This window comes from Heteronotia binoei, chromosome 19 (genome assembly GCF_032191835.1).
Source record: "Heteronotia binoei isolate CCM8104 ecotype False Entrance Well chromosome 19, APGP_CSIRO_Hbin_v1, whole genome shotgun sequence".
NCBI lineage: Eukaryota > Metazoa > Chordata > Lepidosauria > Squamata > Gekkonidae > Heteronotia > Heteronotia binoei.
The window spans coordinates 2,056,114-2,073,863 of NC_083241.1; the positions used below are offsets into that span (position 1 = coordinate 2,056,114).

At 50.4% G+C, this 17,750-nt stretch overlaps 1 protein-coding gene and 1 non-coding gene across 2 annotated transcripts in view; one reads left to right on the forward strand and one right to left on the reverse strand.

Moving 5' to 3' along the window:
* NOX5 (NADPH oxidase 5) overlaps nt 1-16,502 on the reverse strand; it is a 29,056-nt gene extending 12,554 nt beyond the window's left edge. The window contains exons 1-9 of the mRNA XM_060260359.1: nt 16,356-16,502; nt 13,705-13,855; nt 10,116-10,326; nt 8,230-8,464; nt 5,196-5,349; nt 4,102-4,277; nt 3,074-3,256; nt 2,180-2,312; nt 139-287 (exon numbers count right to left, since the gene is read on the reverse strand). Of these exons, the coding sequence (XP_060116342.1) occupies nt 139-287; nt 2,180-2,312; nt 3,074-3,256; nt 4,102-4,277; nt 5,196-5,349; nt 8,230-8,464; nt 10,116-10,326; nt 13,705-13,855; nt 16,356-16,466 (1,503 nt within the window). The 5' untranslated portion in view covers nt 16,467-16,502. The remainder of the gene's footprint in view (nt 1-138; nt 288-2,179; nt 2,313-3,073; nt 3,257-4,101; nt 4,278-5,195; nt 5,350-8,229; nt 8,465-10,115; nt 10,327-13,704; nt 13,856-16,355) is intronic.
* Nucleotides 14,434-14,500, forward strand: TRNAT-CGU (transfer RNA threonine (anticodon CGU)). Its single transcript has one exon. It is a non-coding gene; the product is annotated as a tRNA-Thr (tRNA).
* Nucleotides 16,503-17,750: the final 1,248 nt, after the last annotated feature.

The window sequence follows — 17,750 nt, forward strand, 5'->3', positions numbered from 1 at the left end:
CACCCCCAAAGTCCCCAGATATTTCTTGAATTGGACTTGGCAACCCTACGCGAGCCGCCCTGAGCCCTGTTCGGTGGGGTTGGGCGGGATATAAATCAAAATAAATAAATAAATAAAGACTGATTTTAAAAAGCAAACCTGCACCCGTTTCTGCAACCAGCCTTTCTTCCTTTGATTTCTGGCTAGCCAGTCAGGATCATTGTTAGAAAGTTCACAACGGCGACTGAAATACTCATACAACCGATTGGTCCACTGCCCCAGGGTCCTTATATGCAGCCAGATTGTCCCTTCGGAGAGAAAACAGAGCGTTATCCAGTGAAGGCAAACCTCCCAGTCATCGCAGTGGATGTGAGCCATTAGCCTGGAGAAGCAGGACCTCCTGTCGGAATAAGCCACTGGCTTGCAAACCAGCAGCCGCCTTCCATCGCTGCCTGCTGTCCTGGGCGACAAGAACTAGGCAGGACTGCTGCTCAAGTCGGCAGCTGAGTCTGTAGCTGGCCCCTCTCGCACTTCTGAGGTGGACAGCTTGTCGCTGTCTGAGCCATCATCCCCTGCACCTCACCTGACCCGGCAGCAGAGGAAGAGAAGGAGGTGCAGCTGCAAGCAGGGAGCTCGCCTGACTCACCCCTGCAGCCAGAGCTGGATTAACAATTAGGCCAAGTAGCCACCGGTCTCTATGGGCCCCCATGCCTTTAGGGGCCCCAGGCCAGCTTTCCCCCTGCTTGCAGCCCTCCCAGTTTGCACACACAGCCAGCAGCTGAGCCGCTCTGTGCCCAACTGGCCTGGCGTCATTGCCGTATTTGCCTCTCTCTGCCTGTCCCTCGCGGCTTTGTCGACGGAGCTTTTGAAAAGGGGCCTGCAGGCTTCAGCAGGGGCCGTGGGTGATGGGGTGGCTGCTCTGACTCAGAGATCATTTTGACTGCCCAGGGGCCTCCACAGGGTTTTAATCCGGCCCTGCTGGAAGCTGGCGTCCCAAAGTGGCCAGAATTTTGGATTGGGATCTAAGAAGACTTGGGTTCAGATCCCCACTCTGCCATGGCAGGTCACTGAGTGACTTTGGGCCATATTCTCAGTTGAACCTGCTTTGCAGAGGAGAAAAGGATGTCATAAGCTGCTTCGGGTCCCAATGGGGGAGATAACTGGGGGGCAAACAAATAAAAACAAGAAAACAGAAGAAGTCAATTCCACAGCAGACATGCATCAAAACAGCAAAGGCAGGCATTGGTTTTGGTTTTTTTTTTAAACTATGAAGGACTCCTGTATTATATATCCAGGCAGGGAGCCGTGTTGGTCTGAAGCAGTAGAACAAAGTAGGAGTCCAATGAATTTTTATTCACAATGTAAGCGTTCGTATGCAAGCAGACTTCAACAGAAGATGGAATGGGGTACAGTCAGCAGAGTTCCTTATAGCTATAAGTAGCTCTGCTCACTGTACCCTATTCCACTGTCTGATGAAGTATGCGTGTATACGAGAGAGGGCCAGTTTGGTGTAGTGGTGAAGTGTGTGGACTCTTATCTGGGAGAACCAGGTTTGACTTCCTCACTCCTCCACCTGCAGCTGCTGGAATGGCCTTGGATCAGCCAGAGCTCTTGCAGGAATTGTCCTTGAAAGGGCAGCTTCTTGGAGAGCTCTCTCAGCCCCACCCACCTCACAGGGTGTCTGTTGTGGGGGAGGAAGGGAAAGGAGATTGTGGGCCGCTCTGAGTCTCTGTCCTTGAAAGGACAGCTGCTGTGAGAGTCCTCTCAGCCCCACTCACCTCACAGGGTGTCTGTTGTGGGGGAGGAAGGGAAAGGAGATTGTGGGCCGCTCTGAGTCTCTGTCCTTGAAAGGGCAGCTGCTGTGAGAGTCCTCTCAGCCCCACCCACCTCACAGGATGTCTGTTGTGGGGGAGGAAGGGAAAAGAGCTTGTGAGCCGCTCTGAGACTCTGAGATTCAGGGTGGAGGGAGGAATATAAATCCTCTTCTTTTTCTTCTTACATTCAGAATAAAACTTGGTTGGTCCTGTATTATAGATTTGGTAGCAGCTTTTTCTTCTCAAATAAAAGGAATTGTTCCGCTTGAGAGACCAGCCCCCTGACGGGGAATTCTGCCAACTGCCTTGGTCCTCTCCCGCTGAGTTGTCATGCCTCCCTTGCCATGTTTACCTTTTACCTGGCTGCTTTCTGGGCAGCTGAATACCTGGTTGCTCTGGAGCGCTGCTGATGGTAAACGGATGCCACTCGTACTTGGCAATCGCTGGGATGTTCAGGTAGACATAGTCACCCGGTTTGTAGTGGAAAAACGGAGGTCTCTCAATCACCAAATGAGTCACCTGGGTTGGGAAAAAAGACAAGGAAAGATTCAGTCACATGCGTAGAAGTCTTAAGAACATAAGAGAAGCCGTGCTGGATAAGGCCAATGACTCATCCAACACTCTGTGTCACATGGTGCCCAAAGAAACCAGGTGCCATCAGGAGGTCCATCAGTGGGGCCAGGACACCAGAAGCCCTCCCACTGTTGCCCCTCCCAAGCACCACGAATACAGAGCATCCCTGCCCCAGATAGACCATTCCAACAATACGCTGATGGACCTCTGCTCCAGATGTTCATCCAATCCCCTCTTGAAGCTGTCTATGCTTGCAGCTGCCACCAACTCCTGTGGCAGTGAATTCCACATGTTAAAGTAGAATCATAGAGTTGGAAGGGACCCCCAGGGTCATCTAGTCCAACCCCCTGTACAATGCAGGAAACCCACAAATACCTACCCCAAGTACTTCCTTTTATCCGTTTTAACCCGACTGCTCAGCAATTTCATGGAGTGCCCACGAGTTCTCACATTGTGAGAAAGGGAGACAAGTCCTTCTTTCTCTACCTTCTCCATCCCATGCATAATCTTGTAAACCTCTATCATGTCACCCCTCAGTCAACCTTTCTCCAAGCTAAAGAGCCCCAAGCATTTTAACCTTTCTTCAAAGGGAAAGGACTTCTAGAAACCCAAGTCTCAGCTCTTGCTCCAGTCTTTAAACCCACAGCTACTCTCTTCATATACATATTTTCTTAACACTTGACCACTTCTTCATTCGGGGGACAAACCTTAGAGGGCAAGAGGCTGATTTCCACGATGTGCAGCCTTCTGATGTGCATCAACGCCACACCAACAATCTTCTCCAAGAGAAACAGAGATCCAGGCACGACAAACCACTTCCAGAAATTAGGGCCGTGGACGATTAACAAAGCCCAGACAAAGATATAAGAAAGGTGGGTCCAATAGAAGACCTGACAATTACACAGAAGAAAGAGCGTCTTGTTGAAGGACTCAAGGAGCTGCTTTGGTTATAAAGTCCACATCGGTGACATATTTGGGATAATGAAACAAAATGGAAATGGGACCATAAGCATCTACCCTTCATATGCATTTTCAAAGGATGCTCTGATGAAAAATACCTACAGCATGGAGCAAAGGAACGTATTTAATTTCTAAATGGTGATCTGAGAGGTGCTGGGGCTCATACCTGCCTGGGTATCCCCAGCTTCTATTCTTGAAGCTTTTCCCCCAGCCCCAGGGATATGGGGTCAAACTGTACTTTCTCAGATGTGAAGGAAGAAGATGACCATAGATTTATACCCCACTGTTGTCTCTGAATCAGAGTCTCAGAGCGGCTTACAATCTCCTTTATCTTCCTCCCCCACAACAGTCACCCTGTGAGGTGGGTGGAGCTGAGAGGTGGAAACTGCCCTTTCAAGGACAACTCTGCGAGAGCTATGGCTGACCCAAGGCCATTCCAGTAGCTGCAAGTGGAGGAGTGGGGAATCAAACCTGGTTCTCCCAGATAAGAGAGCTATGGCTGACCCAAGGCCATTCCAGTAGCTGCAAGTGGAGGAGTGGGGAATCAAACCTGGTTCTCCCAGGTAAGAGTCCGCACACTTAACCACTACACCAAACTGACATTCTACACATGCTTACAGACATGTTTTTGCATTATAATGCCAGGGCACTGAAAACTGGCTCTATGGAGCTGAAAATGACATGTGTGTTCACGCGTCCTTTTCTTCCGTGTGCTTGGTGCCATTTGGAAAACAAGCAAAAGTAAAGAGGGTGATGCAGAAGCCAACCTCCTTACCTCGAAGTAGCCACTCTTACGGATGAAGGGACAGGAGCAGATAAGCATCAGGCCAATCAGCACCTGGAGGAGAAGGCCTGAGAGAGAGGCGGTACTGTAGATCCAGCCAATCCCAGGTCGGGTTGTGAATAGGTATTCCCAAAGGCAATAGCTGCCATTGGTCTGAGACATTCTCACTGCAGGGAAAGGAAAGCCGGAGGAGGCGATTCAGGCCACACCCCAGAAAGAACATTCCATATTGAGATCTGAACCAGGACGCCTGAACGGGTTGGGCGGAGGAGTATTTGTTACACCTGCACCAAAGTCCATGCGGCCTTATAACCCAATTCTCTTTGTCATCGGGCTCATATTCTGTACATTTCATTCTTAAAATCTGAAACGTACACCCACTTGAATTACCAAGCGGGGCCTGGTGATCTCCCAGAATTACAACTGGTCTCCAAACGATGGCAATGTCCCCTCTGAGCGGTGGAGTCTTGAACATATACGAACATATGAAGCTGCCTTATACTGAATCAGACCCTTGGTCCATCAAAGTCAGTATTGTCTGATCAGACTGGCAGCGGCTCTCCAGGGTCTCAAGCTGAGGTTTTTTCACACCTATTTGCCTGGACCCTTTTTGGAGATGCCAGGGATTGAACCTGGGACCTTCTGCTTCCCAAGCAGATGCTCTACCACTGAGCCACCATCCCTCCCTCTTGTGAGCAAAAGTTCTACTTCATGAACTACTGCCCTTAAAGTTGTGGGCTACTTCATGAATTAGTTTGCTCTGGGGCCATCCTTCCTGAGCCAAGACAAAAATGTAAGAGCCAGAAGCTAAAAAAGCTAAAAAAAACCCCCTGTAATTCAGCTTAGAGGGAACACTGCTACAGAGATCCGCACCCCTGGAGAAAAGGGCTGCTTTGGAGGGTGGACTCTAGGGCTTTATACCCTGCTGAGGTCCCACCCACCCCAAACCCCACCCTCCCCAGGCCCCACCCCCAACATTTCCAGATATTTCCCAGCCCAGAGCTGGTAACCCTAACATCCGTCAACTTTATATTGCAAGTGGATGGCAATTGCTTTGAAGAAAAGGCCCAGAGATTGGTGCTCACCAAAGTTGGTCACGTGAGCCCCAGTGTGAAGGGCAGTTAAAGCTGCCACCACGTAGCCCACCAGTTGGTGTAGAAGGATGTTCTGGTCTAGAGGCAGCACCCCAGCGGCCCAGGTGGCCCGAAGCCACGTTAGGCATCGACGTAACATCGGCACCTTCAAAGGGGAGGGAAACGGGGCATGGAGTTTAGGTGGAAAGATCATTCATGAAATGCAGATTGTGAGAAAGGAGCCATCAAGTGAAACATCAAGGGAAAGAAGTTAAGAACTGACTTGCTGGGTGCACAGACAGAACCACAAACGCACCCGATGGATACCGGTTTAACCGCAGTGGTTTCCCTCAAAGGAACCTGGGAACTGCAGCTTAGGGGGAGAATTCTCGGGTGGAGTCTCTAGCTGTGCATTTGGTTATTATTTATCAAGAATTCATTTTCTAAGCAAACCAATCAACTGGAACAGATTGAAAGCAACCCCCCCCAAAAAAAAACAAAAACAAAAGACGTATCAAATTCCAGCCAAAGTCATGGAAAACTCAAGCAGCAAAAAGGATTTCAAAAAAGATATCCTCTCAAAGAAGTAAAGGAGGAGGAAGGACACTGGACCTTCCATAGTGGGGGAAGGTGTCTGCAACTGAGTGTCAAGCATGGAAGTTTCAGATAACCAAGTAATTGTTTAATACAAAGTCTTAGTTTATTGAGAATCCATTGCTGCTGCTCCACGAAGCACATTGAAAGTGATACAGAGTATACTAGAGCATCAAGTTTTAAGGGATACATCAAAGACATTTGGGAACGATAGTTCAAAGGCATAACAAGGACGTGTGAATTACTACATATCTACAAAGGCTATCTTTTGCAGTTAAATCTTCCCTCGGTCCCAGGCATTCTTAATACGGTTGATGGTTACAGTGTGGGACCCTCTGGGGAATCAAAGCATTGCATTCCTACATTTGCTACTCAAAGGTGGGAAAGAGAAAGGGAGGTGAGAAGACAGAAGGGTTCTCTGGCTTTGATATGCAATTGCTTGGGAAATATTCTACAAGAAAAAGTCAGCCTTCATGTTCAATACTGAATATAGAACACATGCTTGACACTGAGAGCCAGTTTGCTATACCGGTTAAATGTGCAGACTCTTATCTGGGAGAACTGAGTTTGATTCCCCACTCCTCCACTTGCACCTGCTGGAATGGCCTTGGGTCAGCCAGAGCTCTCTTATCTGGGAGAAATGAGTTTGATTCCCCACTCCTCCACGTGCAGCTGCTGGAATGGCCTTGGGTCAGCCAGAGTCTCTTATCTGGGACAACCCGGTTTGATTCCCCACTCCTCCACTTGCACCTGCTGGAATGGCCTCGGGTCAGCCAGAGCTCTCTTATCTGGGAGAACCGGGTTGGATTCCACACTCCCCCACTTGCAGCCGCTGGAATGGCCTTGGGTCAGCCATAGCTCTCTTATCTGGGAGAACCGGGTTTGATTCCCCCCTCCTCCACTTGCCCTTCTGGAATGGCCTTGGGTCAGCCATAGCTCTCTTATCTGGGAGAACTGGGTTTGATTCCCCACTCCTCCACTTGCAGCTGCTGGAATGGCCTTGAGTCAGCCATAGCTCTCTTATCTGGGAGAACTGGATTTGATTCCTCACTCCTCCACTTGCACCTGCTGGAATGGCCTTGGGTCAGCCAGAGCTCTCTTATCTGGGAGAACCGGGTTTGATTCCCCACTCCTCCACTTGCACCTGCTGGAATGGCCTTGGGTCAGCCACAGCTCTCTTATCTGGGAGAACCGGGTTTGATGCCCCACTCCTCCACTTGCAACTGCTGGAATGGCCTTGGGTCAGCCAGAGCTCTCTTATCTGGGAGAACCAGGTTTGATTCCCCACTCCTCCACTTGCAGCTGCTGGAATGGCCTTGGGTCAGCCATAGCTTTGGCAGAGGTTGTCCTTGAAAGGGCAGCTGCTGTAAGAGCTGTCTCAGCCCCACCCACCTCACAGGGTGTCTGCTGTGGGGGGAGTGGATATAGGAGATTGTGAGCTGCTCTGAGTCTCTGATTCAAAGAGAAGGGCAGTCTTCTTCTTTTTCAACTGCTGTGAAAGCAACAGCTGTGCCCAGAACAGGGGCCAACTCACTCATCACAATGGTGGGACTCCCATGAAAAATGGCAACGTCTCAGGTATGCAAGCCCCATGCCATGAAGGCTCTGGAGGGGTTTTGAAACAGAGTACTAGGAAGCCACCTGCCCCATTACAGAACCGTCTCTCCCTGTTACGAGGGAAGGACTGTTGAAAGGCAAAGCAAGTGCATATGTGTGAGGGAAGCCTATTTTCAGTCTCTTTCTTCTCACCAGGCCTTGGAAACAAACATGGACTGAGGGGGAGTTGGATTGTGCCGTGTGCATGGCCACCAGCATCTCACCTTGCTTGTGAGCGTCTATCATCCAAAACAGGACTCAGCTACCTGAAACATTTATAGCCACGTTTTCTGCTGCAAGACTCTTTGAATACAAGAAGCTGCCTTCTACTGAGTCAGACCCCTTGGCCCACTGGAATCCATACTGTTTCCTCAGACCAGCAGTAGCTCTCCCTGTTCTCAGGCAGAAAGGTCCTTCACATCACCTAAAGCCAGATCCTTTTTTAAAACTGGAGATCCCGGGGATTGAACCAGGGACCTTCTGCATGCCAAACAGATTCTCTACCACCTAACTAACCACACGGAGATCTCTCTGGACACGCCTTAAGAAAGTGTTCTTCTGACTAAGAGCAGTTCTATGCCTTTGCTCCTGCTCACAAGGCCCTGTCTCTGTTCTTAGCCATCGATACATGCTGGACGTGCCACGGCACTCACCAGTGTTCCCTCTGAGCTGAGCGAGTGTGAGCTAGCTCACAGATTCTTATCCTCCAGCTCACACGTTTTTGTCTCAGCTCAGGAAAAAACGGCCGCAGAGCACAAGAATTGATGCAGCGGCTCGCAGCTTTAAGGCCAGGAGCTCACAAAGTAGAATTTTTGCTCACAAGCCTCTGCAGCTTAGAAGGGACATTGACACTCACCACGACGAACGTGCAGTTGAAGTTCAGGCACTGCCCGCAGCCCTTGGCCAGCATCATCCAGGCACCGGAGCCAGCGTGCATCAGCGCAGCAAAGGCAAAGAGGAGGATATTCACACAGCCGTAGCTGCCCAGGAAAAGAAGCTTGCTGCTGTTGTTCTGCCAGTAGGCCGGGCTCAGGTATCGCGGCCTGCCACTCTTCCTCGGAGCTCGGTGGGGCTTCAACCAGCTTGCGGCACTGCAAGAGAGGAGGGGGTGAACCATCTAGGGCCTGCTTTTCTCGTCCTCCTTCCCCAGCCACGTTCCTGCGTGCCACCGGCTGCCCTTTCCAAACGGTTTGCAGAGGAAAATCACCATGCAGAAGAAGAAGATGAAGATATTGGATTTACATCCCGCCCTCCACTCCGAAGAGTCTCAGAGTGGCTCACAATCTCCTTTCCCTTCCTCCCCCACAACAGACACCCTGTAAGGTAGATGAAGATATTGGATTTATATCCTGCCCTCCACTCCGAAGAGTCTCAGAGCGGCTCACAATCTCCTTTCCTTTCCTCCCCCACAACAGACACCCTGTGAGGTAGATGAAGATATTGGATTTATATCCTGCCCTCCACTCCGAAGAGTCTCAGAGCGGCTCACAATCTCCTTTCCCTTCCTCCCCCACAACTGACACCCTGTGAGGTAGATGAAGATATTGGATTTATATCCCACCCTCCACTCCAAAGAGTCTCAGAACGGCTCACAATTTCCTTTCCCTTCCTCCCCCACAACAGACACCCTGTGAGGTAGATGAAGATATTGGATTTATATCCCGCCCTCCACTCCAAAGAGTCTCAGAACGGCTCACAATCTCCTTTCCCTTCCTCCCCCACAACAGACAACCTGTGAGGTAGATGAAGATATTGGATTTATATCCCGTCCTCCACTCCGAAGAGTCTCAGAGCGGCTCACAATCTCCTTTACCTTCCCCCCCCCCCCCACAACAGACACCCTGTGAGGTAGAGGAAGATATTGGATTTATATCCCGCCCTCCACTCCAAAGAGTCTCAGAACGGCTCACAATCTCTTTTCCCTTCCTCTCCCACAACAGACAACCTGTGAGGTAGATGAAGATACTGGATTTATATCCCGCCCTCCACTCCGAAGAGTCTCAGAACGGCTCACAATTTCCTTTCCCTTCCTCCCCCACAACAACCACCCTGTGAGGTGGGTGGGGCTGGAGAGGGCTCTCCCAGCAGCTGCCCTTTCAAGGACAACTTCTGCCAGGGCTATGGCTGACCCAAGGCCATTCCAGCAGGTGCAAGTGGAGGAGTGGGGAATCAAACCCGGTTCTCCCAGATAAGAGAGCTCTGGCTGACCCAAGGCCATTCCAGCAGCAGCAAGTGGAGGAGTGGGGAATCAAACCCAGTTCTCCCAGATAAGAGAGCTCTGGCTGACCCAAGGCCACTCCATCAGGTGCAAGTGGAGGAGTGGGGAATCAAACCCGGTTCTCCCAGATAAGAGAGCTCTGGCTGACCCAAGGCCATTCCAGCAGGTGCAAGTGGAGGAGTGGGGAATCAAACCCGGTTCTCCCAGATAAGAGAGCTGTGGCTGACCCAAGGCCATTCCAGCAGGTGCAAGTGGAGGAGTGGGGAATCAAATCAAATCAGATAAGAGTCCGCACACTTAACCACTACACCAAACTGGCTTTGTACCGTGCAAAGGCCTTGGCGTTTGTCAAAGGGAACACAACCTTCCCAAGTTAAAACACTGATGGTTCTCCTGCATGTAGGACTGACAAGAGGACACACACACCACAGCTGCGCTCACACTTCCCAGGGGCATCGCACTCTCTGGAGGGAAGTGAGATTGCAGGCTGTGGAGAGAGCACGAAGGCGCTCTAGCGGGAATACCTTATGCTTAAGTTCTCCGTGACCTCTGGGAACCGTTCCAGTTCCCTTCTCAGCTCTTCAAAGGTGATGGATCCACTGTTGTCAGCGTCGGCAGATTCAAAAAGGGCCCTTGTGAGGTCATCGAGCTTCTCTTCCGGCAAAGATATCAAACTCTCTTTCAGGCAGGATTCTAAGACGGTGCGTAGCTCGTCAGAGTCAATGGACCCGCTGCCTGCAACAAAAGAGGATTTGCAGTCAACATGGAAGGAATTAATGGCAAGAGAATACTCAATTGAGACCTACCTATTGTGGATGTTCTCTCCCCTCATTGGTGGATCTGTATAAAATGGGATGTAAAAGGAAGATACAAATGATCTTAAGGGACCCTTCACATCCGGACCACTTGCTATTTGAGATCTTACCGTCAGGTAGGCGATATAGAGTGTTGAAGGCAAAGACAAATAGATTCAAGGGCAGCTTCTATCCAAGTGCCGTGGTTAGGCTAAATGCAGGGTCATGAATGGTTATTTGTTTTTAGATGCATTTAAATGGTCTGTGTATATGTCCTTTTTTGGGGTGTTGATGCGTTGGTATGTTTGTGGAAGAGCACCTCATTTCGTTGCTCTCATTTTCTTTTTTTGAGAACAATGACAATAAATCTATCTATCTATCTATCTATCTATCTATCTATCTATCTATCTATCTATCTATCTATCTATCTATCTATCTATCTATTCTTGGTTAACTTAATTGCTGAACTGGCCGAGAAACTGGTCTGTAAAGGATGCAGCGACTGTATGAAGCAGAGGGGGAAACGGAAATGTAGGACTGAGGAAAGAACGGAGACTTGTTCGCAGGGGTCCATTTTATTACTTTCAGCATCTCAGTCCTACACTCTCCTACATTCAGAATGGCATCAGAGGACAAGAGAAGCTAACCAATCATTAAAGCAGAAGACCTGACTTGGTCAAGAAAGACGTGGCTTGGGTGTCCAAGCTGCCTGATCTTATCAGATCTCAGAAGCTCAGCAGGGTTGGCCTGTTAAGCACTTTGATGGGAGTCTTCCAAGGGAGCTCAGAGTTGCTGTGCAGAGTCAGGCAAGGGAAAACCGCTTCTGTCCATCTCTTGCCTTGGAAATCCTGTGGCGTCCCAATGAGTCAGCTCCAGCGGTCATTTTATAGAAAAATAGGTGGTGGAGCTCATCCAGAGATTGTGATGCAGATGCACCTACTATTCAATGGACAAGGGGGTGGAACTCTCAGAAGGAGGAGGTGAAACTCTCAGAAAGGTGAAGGAGCTGTGCTCCTGTGAGCTCCCACTGAATCTGAGGCCTGGTCATGGACATATGAAGCTGCCTTCTACTGAATCAGACCCTCCTTGGTCCAGCAAAGTCAGTCTTGTCTGCTCAGACTGGCAGCGGCTCTCCAGGGTCTCAAGCTGAGGTTTTTCACGCCTCCTTGCCTGGACCCTTTTTAGGAGATGCCAGGAATTGAACCTGGGACCTTCTGCTTACCAAGCAGATGCTCTACCCCTGAGCCACAGCCCCATTTATGGCTCTCCAGGGTCTCAAGCTGAGGTTTTTCACACCTACTTGCCTGGACCCTTTTTTGGAGATGCCGGGGATTGAACCTGGGACCTCCTGCTTACCAAGCAGATGCTCTACCCCTGAGCCATAGCCCCATTCATGGCTCTCCAGGGTCTCCAGCTGAGGTTTTTCATGCCTATTTGCCTGGACCCTTTTTAGTTGGAGATGCCGGGGATTGAACCTGGGACCTTCTGCTTACCAAGCAGATGTTCTACCACTGAGTCACAGCCCCATTCATGGCTCTCCAGGGTCTCAAGCTGAGGTTTTTCACACCTCCTTGCCTGGACCCTTTTTTGGAGATGCCGGGGATTGAACCTGGGACCTCCTGCTTACCAAGCAGATGCTCTACCCCTGAGTCACAGCCCCATTCATGGCTCTCCAGGGTCTCAAGCTGAGGTTTTTCATGCCTATTTGCCTGCACCCTTTTTAGTTGGAGATGTCGGGGATTGAACCTGGGACCTTCTGCTTACCAAGCAGATGCTCTACCCCTGAGTCACAGCCCCATTCATGGCTCTCCAGGGTCTCAAGCGGAGGTTTTTCATGCCTACTTGCCTGGACCCTTTTTAGTTGGAGATGCCGGGGATTGAACCTGGGACCTCCGGCTACCAAGAAGATGCTTTACCCCTAAGTCACAGCCCCATTCATGGCTCTCCAGGGTCTCAAGCAGAGGTTTTTCATGCCTACTTGCCTGGACCCTTTTTAGTTGGAGATGCTGGGGATTGAACCTGGGACCTTCTGCTTACCAAGCAGATGCTCTACCACTGAGCCACCATCCTTAATCTGACAGCACTTTCCATCAGCTCTTCAAGCAAAGGTTGGACAGCTGTCTGTTGGGAATGCTCTAAGCAAGAAACCGGGATGGATGCCCTATCAGGCCCCTCCCACCTCTTGCAGTCAAATCAACCCAACTCCAATGCCCAACTGAAAGACAGCAGGCCCCTTTTGGAACAGCCCTACATGAACTCACTGGATCAGCCAGAGACAACAGAAGTCTTCTGAACCTCCTCTGGAAGGTCATTCCACAGAGGGGATGCCCCAACGGAAAAAGCAAGAGGCAGGTCCTTGCTGCCACAGAATGAACCTGCCGTATCGAAGTGATCGCTTGTGACATGGGCTCACATGAGAGGACATCACCCTTTGGGTGCCTAGGAGGCTCCAGACCAGGGGTGGCCAAACTTGCTTAACGTAAGAGCCTCATAGAATAAACAGATGTTTGAGAGCCGCAATACATGAATGTCAGATATTTGAGAGCCGCAAGACAGACGGACGGAAGGAAGGAAGGAAGGAAGGAAGGAAGGAAGGAAGGAAGGAAGGAAGGAAGGAAGGAAATAGATGGTGGAGGGAGGATGGAAGGAGAGGTGGAAAGAAAGCAAATTTAACTTTAAATATTCTCCAAGCTCCTAGCTGGCTGGTTTGGCTTGGAGAAGTGGTTTAAAGGAACAAATGCCTTCTCCAAGCTGGCCGACAGGACAGTGAGGGTTTCAAAAGCCACACAATATGTGTGAAAGTGCCACAGTTTGGTCACTCTTGCTCCAGACCATGAATGGTTTTTAATGGCAAGAACCAGCACTTTGAACTGAGCTCAAAAGGGAACAGGCAAATCTCCTTCAACATTGACTTCATGTTCGCACATACATTTACCAACAACTGAAACTTCCAGCCCCAGGTAGAGTTTTACAGCAGTCCAGCCATGGACAGACTGGCCGATCATGCTCAACTTCTGAGATTCACTGAGATCAGGCTAGCCTGGGCATCCAGGTCATACCAGTTACCAGTTTCCATCCATCCTTTCTATGCTAGTCAACGGGGTACAAATTTTCACAAAGGCTCTGATTGAAACTCAAGGGCTGCCTTTTCCCAGTAGATTTAAGTATGTTGGCCTCTTTGGGAAAAGTTGGTCTGCAGCTGTTTGGGGAGCAGAGCCCAAGATGCCAAACACTGACAACTATGGGGATGAAGAAAAGGAGGAGGAGGAGGAGGAAGAGAAAGAAGAGGAGGAGGAAGAGGAGGAGTTTGGAAACGTACCGTCCACATCGTAAACCTGGAACAGGAAGTGGAGTTTGTCTGTTTCACTCCCGTGGATAAGCAGTTTCAAGGCCTCCAGGAGTTCATCCAAAGTGATGGTGCCGCTTCCATCGGCGTCAAACAAAGCAAAGAACCTCTCGGCAAAAAAGGACTAGAGGAAGACGGGGGAAACGTTGTCGGCGTCAACAGAGAGGGGGGTGGAAACCAGATCTCGACATTCTCATCGCTCTGCGCTCCCTCCAGCCTTGCTTGCGTAAAGGCCGGTAGGAAAGGAAGGGGCTAAATTCTTACATGACTGAGCCCACAGGCAAAGGTCTGGCTGATGACGCAGATCAAGACCTGGCCACCCATCCTCTCCACCCACTTCCTTGCGGGCTCAAGGTCCCCCTTAGCACCCAAAGCTCCCTTGCGTATGGAGCTTAGGGGGCAACACTGACCTGGCAGGCTGCTGCCCAGAAGGATGGAGCCAAGCTGAGCCCCAGAAAAGACTCCATCATCAGCTCCCTACAGTGCTGTAGTTGCATTTCAGTCCACCCCTAATCTGCCCTTTCCCATGAAGGCCCACCTCCTCTCCCTCCCTCCCTCCCCAGCTGCTTTTTCACCTTGGGCCCCCCGCATTTCTCAGATGCCTCCTTTGACCCCTCACCACCTCAGGGAGTGGATGCTAAGAAGTACAGGCACAACCAGCGAAGCCCCTTGGTTGCCTTCTCTCGCACTTAGGAGAAGGATGGTGGCTCAGTGGTAGAGCATCTGCTTCGTAAGCAGAAGGTCCCAGGTTCAATCCCCGGCATCTCCAACTAAAAACTCCAACCAGGCAAGTAGGTGTGAAAAACCTCCACTGGAGACCCTGGAGAGCTTCATGGGTTCATATGTAGGCCGGAGTGGATAATGATAATGGCTTAGTGGTAGAAGGATAATGGCTCATATATGTTCATATGTTCAACTATGGGGAAGGATGGTGGCTTAGTGGTAGAGCATCTGCTTGGTAAGCAGGAGGTCCCAGGTTCAATCCCCAGCATCTCCAACTAAAAAGGGTCCAGGCAAATAGGCATGAAAGACCTCAGCTTGAGACCCTGGAGAGCCATGAATGGGGCTGTGGCTCAGTGGTAGAGCATCTGCTTGGTAAGCAGGAGGTCCCAGGTTCAATCCCCAGCATCTGCAACTAAGAAGGGTCCAGGCAAGTAGGCTCAACTTGAGACCTTGGAGAGCGGCTGCCAGTTTGAGTATACAAGACTGACTTGGATGGACCATGAGGAGTCTGATTTTGCAGAAGGCAGTTTCATGGGTTCATATGTAGGCCACACCCCCTGACATCACCAAACTTTAGGGGAGGGACAGTGGCTCAGTGGTAGAGCATCTGCTTGGTAAGCAGAAGGTCCCAGGTTCAATCCCCGGCATCTCCAACTAAAAACTCCAACCAGGCAGGTAGGTGTGAAAAACCTCCACTGGAGACCCTGGAAAGCCACTGCCTGTCTGAGTAGACAAGACTGACTTGGATGGACCGAGGGTCTGATTCAGTAGAAGGCAGCTTCATGTGTGGGAGGAATGGTGGCTCAGTGGTAAGCAGAAGGTCCCAGGTTCAATCTCCAGCATCTCCAACTAAAAAGGAGGTGTGAAAAACCTCCGCTGGAGAGCCACTGCCAGTCTGAGTAGACAAGACTGACTTGGATGGACCGAGGGTCTGATTTAGTAGAAGGCAGCTTCATATGTGGGAGGAATGGTGGCTCAGTGGTAAGCAGAAGGTCCCAGGTTCAATCTCCAGCTTCTCCAACTAAAAAGGAGGTGTGAAAAACCTCCGCTGGAGACCCTGGAGAGCCACTGCCAGTCTGAGTAAACAATGCTCATATATGTTCATATGTTCAACTATGGGGAAGGATGGTGGCTTAGTGGTAGAGCATCTGCTTGGTAAGCAGGAGGTCCCAGGTTCAATCCCCAGCATCTCCAACTAAAAAGGGTCCAGGCAAGGAGGCGTGAAAAACCTCAGCTTGAGACCCTGGAGAGCTGCTGCCAGTCTGAGTAGACAAGACTGACTTGGATGGACCATGAGGAGTCTGATTCAGTAGAAGGCAGCTTCATGGGTTCATATGTAGGCCACACCCCCTGACATCACCATACTTTAGGGGAGGGACAGTGGCTCAGTGGTAGAGCATCTGCTTGGTAAGCAGAAGGTCCCAGGTTCAATCCCCGGCATCTCCAACTAGAAAGGGTCCAGGCAAGGAGGCATGAAAATCCTCCGCTGGAGACCCTGGAGAGCCACTGCCAGTCTGAACAGACAAGACTGACTTGGATGGACCCAGGGTCTGATTCAGTAGAAGGCAGCTTCATGGGTTCCTATGTAGGCCACACCCCCTGACATCACCATACTTTAGGGGAGGGACAGTGGCTCAGTGGTAGAGCATCTGCTTGGTAAGCAGAAGGTCCCAGGTTCAATCCCCGGCATCTCCAACTAGAAAGGGTCCAGGCAAGGAGGCATGAAAATCCTCCGCTGGATACCCTGGAGAGCCGCTGCCAGTCTGAGCAGACAAGACTGACTTGGATGGACCCAGGGTCTGATTCAGTAGAAGGCAACTTCATATGTTCATGTTCACCAATGCCCCAGCCCTCTCCCCAGGCTGGCTTCCTCCCCCGCCAACGAAACTTGCCTCCTTCACCTTGAGGGCGGTTTTGAATTCTTCCAAGTCGATCTCTTGATCTTCCCCAGCGATGGTTCCAAACTGCTCAGCTACCCACTCCAGCCATTTCGTGTCGTCGTCCAACTCCATGACCCCCTAGTAAATTGGAAACTAGAACGGCATTTGAGAAGGCTCTTTGTAGTCACACCCACCCCTGTGATGTTTCCTGCTCTGTGTTACAGACTGTAAGCCTTCTGGGTCCAGAAATGGGGAAACTGCCGGAGGCTGCTCTAAGAGTTCAAGGGAATCAAATCAAGGTGTCAAAATGTGAAAGAACTGGCTTGCAGCACCATGGAACCACCTACTGCGGGGAGAGAATCAAAGTTATATGAGCAGTTAATGGCTAGACCCTCTCTGTCACAAACAGCCCCAGGCCCTTTGGGGCCTCAGGTGGAAAACCCACATCCCCATCCCACCACAGTAAGAATGTGATCATTTAACCCACTGGTATTCGGATGGGAAACCACCGAGGCAGTCCAGTGAGGCAACAGTGAAACACCTCTAAACGTCGCTGGCCTTGAAAACTCTGTAAGGTCCCTGTAAGCTGACTCTGGCTTGATGGCAAAAAACTAAATAAAACCAAAACCTGTCTCCTGAGGTGGCCTGCCTCCTTTACTCCCCTTTACAGAGGAGGACTGTGGCTCAGTCAAAGAGCCTCTGCTTTGCATGCCGAAGGTTCCACGTTCCATCCCTGGCTGAAGTGTCTCCATAAGAACAGAAGAGAAGCCCTGTTGGATCAGGCCAGTGGCCCCTCCAGTCCAACACTCTGTGTCACATAAGAACAAAAGAGAAGCCATGTTGGATCAGGCCAATGGCCCATCCAGTCCAACACTCTGTGTCACAGAAGAACATAAGAGAAGCCATGTTGGATCAGGCCAATGGCCCATCCAGTCCAACATTCTGTGTCACATAAGAACATAAGAGAAGCCATGTTGGATCAGGCGAAAGGCCCTCCAGTCCAACACTCTGTGTCACATAAGAACATAAGAGAAGCCCTGTTGGATCAGGCCAATGGCCCCTCCAGTCCAACACTCTGTGTCACATAAGAACAAAAGAGAAGCCATGTTGGATCAGGCCAATGGCCCATCCAGTCCAACACTCTGTGTCACATAAGAACATAAGAGAAGCCCTGTTGGATCAGGCCAATGGCCCATCCAGTCCAACATTCTGTGTCACATAAGAACATAAGAGAAGCCATGTTGGATCAGGCGAATGGCCCATCCAGTCCAACACTCTGTGTCACATAAGAACATAAGAGAAGCCATGTTGGATCAGGCGAATGGCCCATCCAGTCCAACACTCTGTGTCACATAAGAACATAAGAGAAGCCATGTTGGATCAGGCCAATGGCCCATCCAGTCCAACACTCTGTGT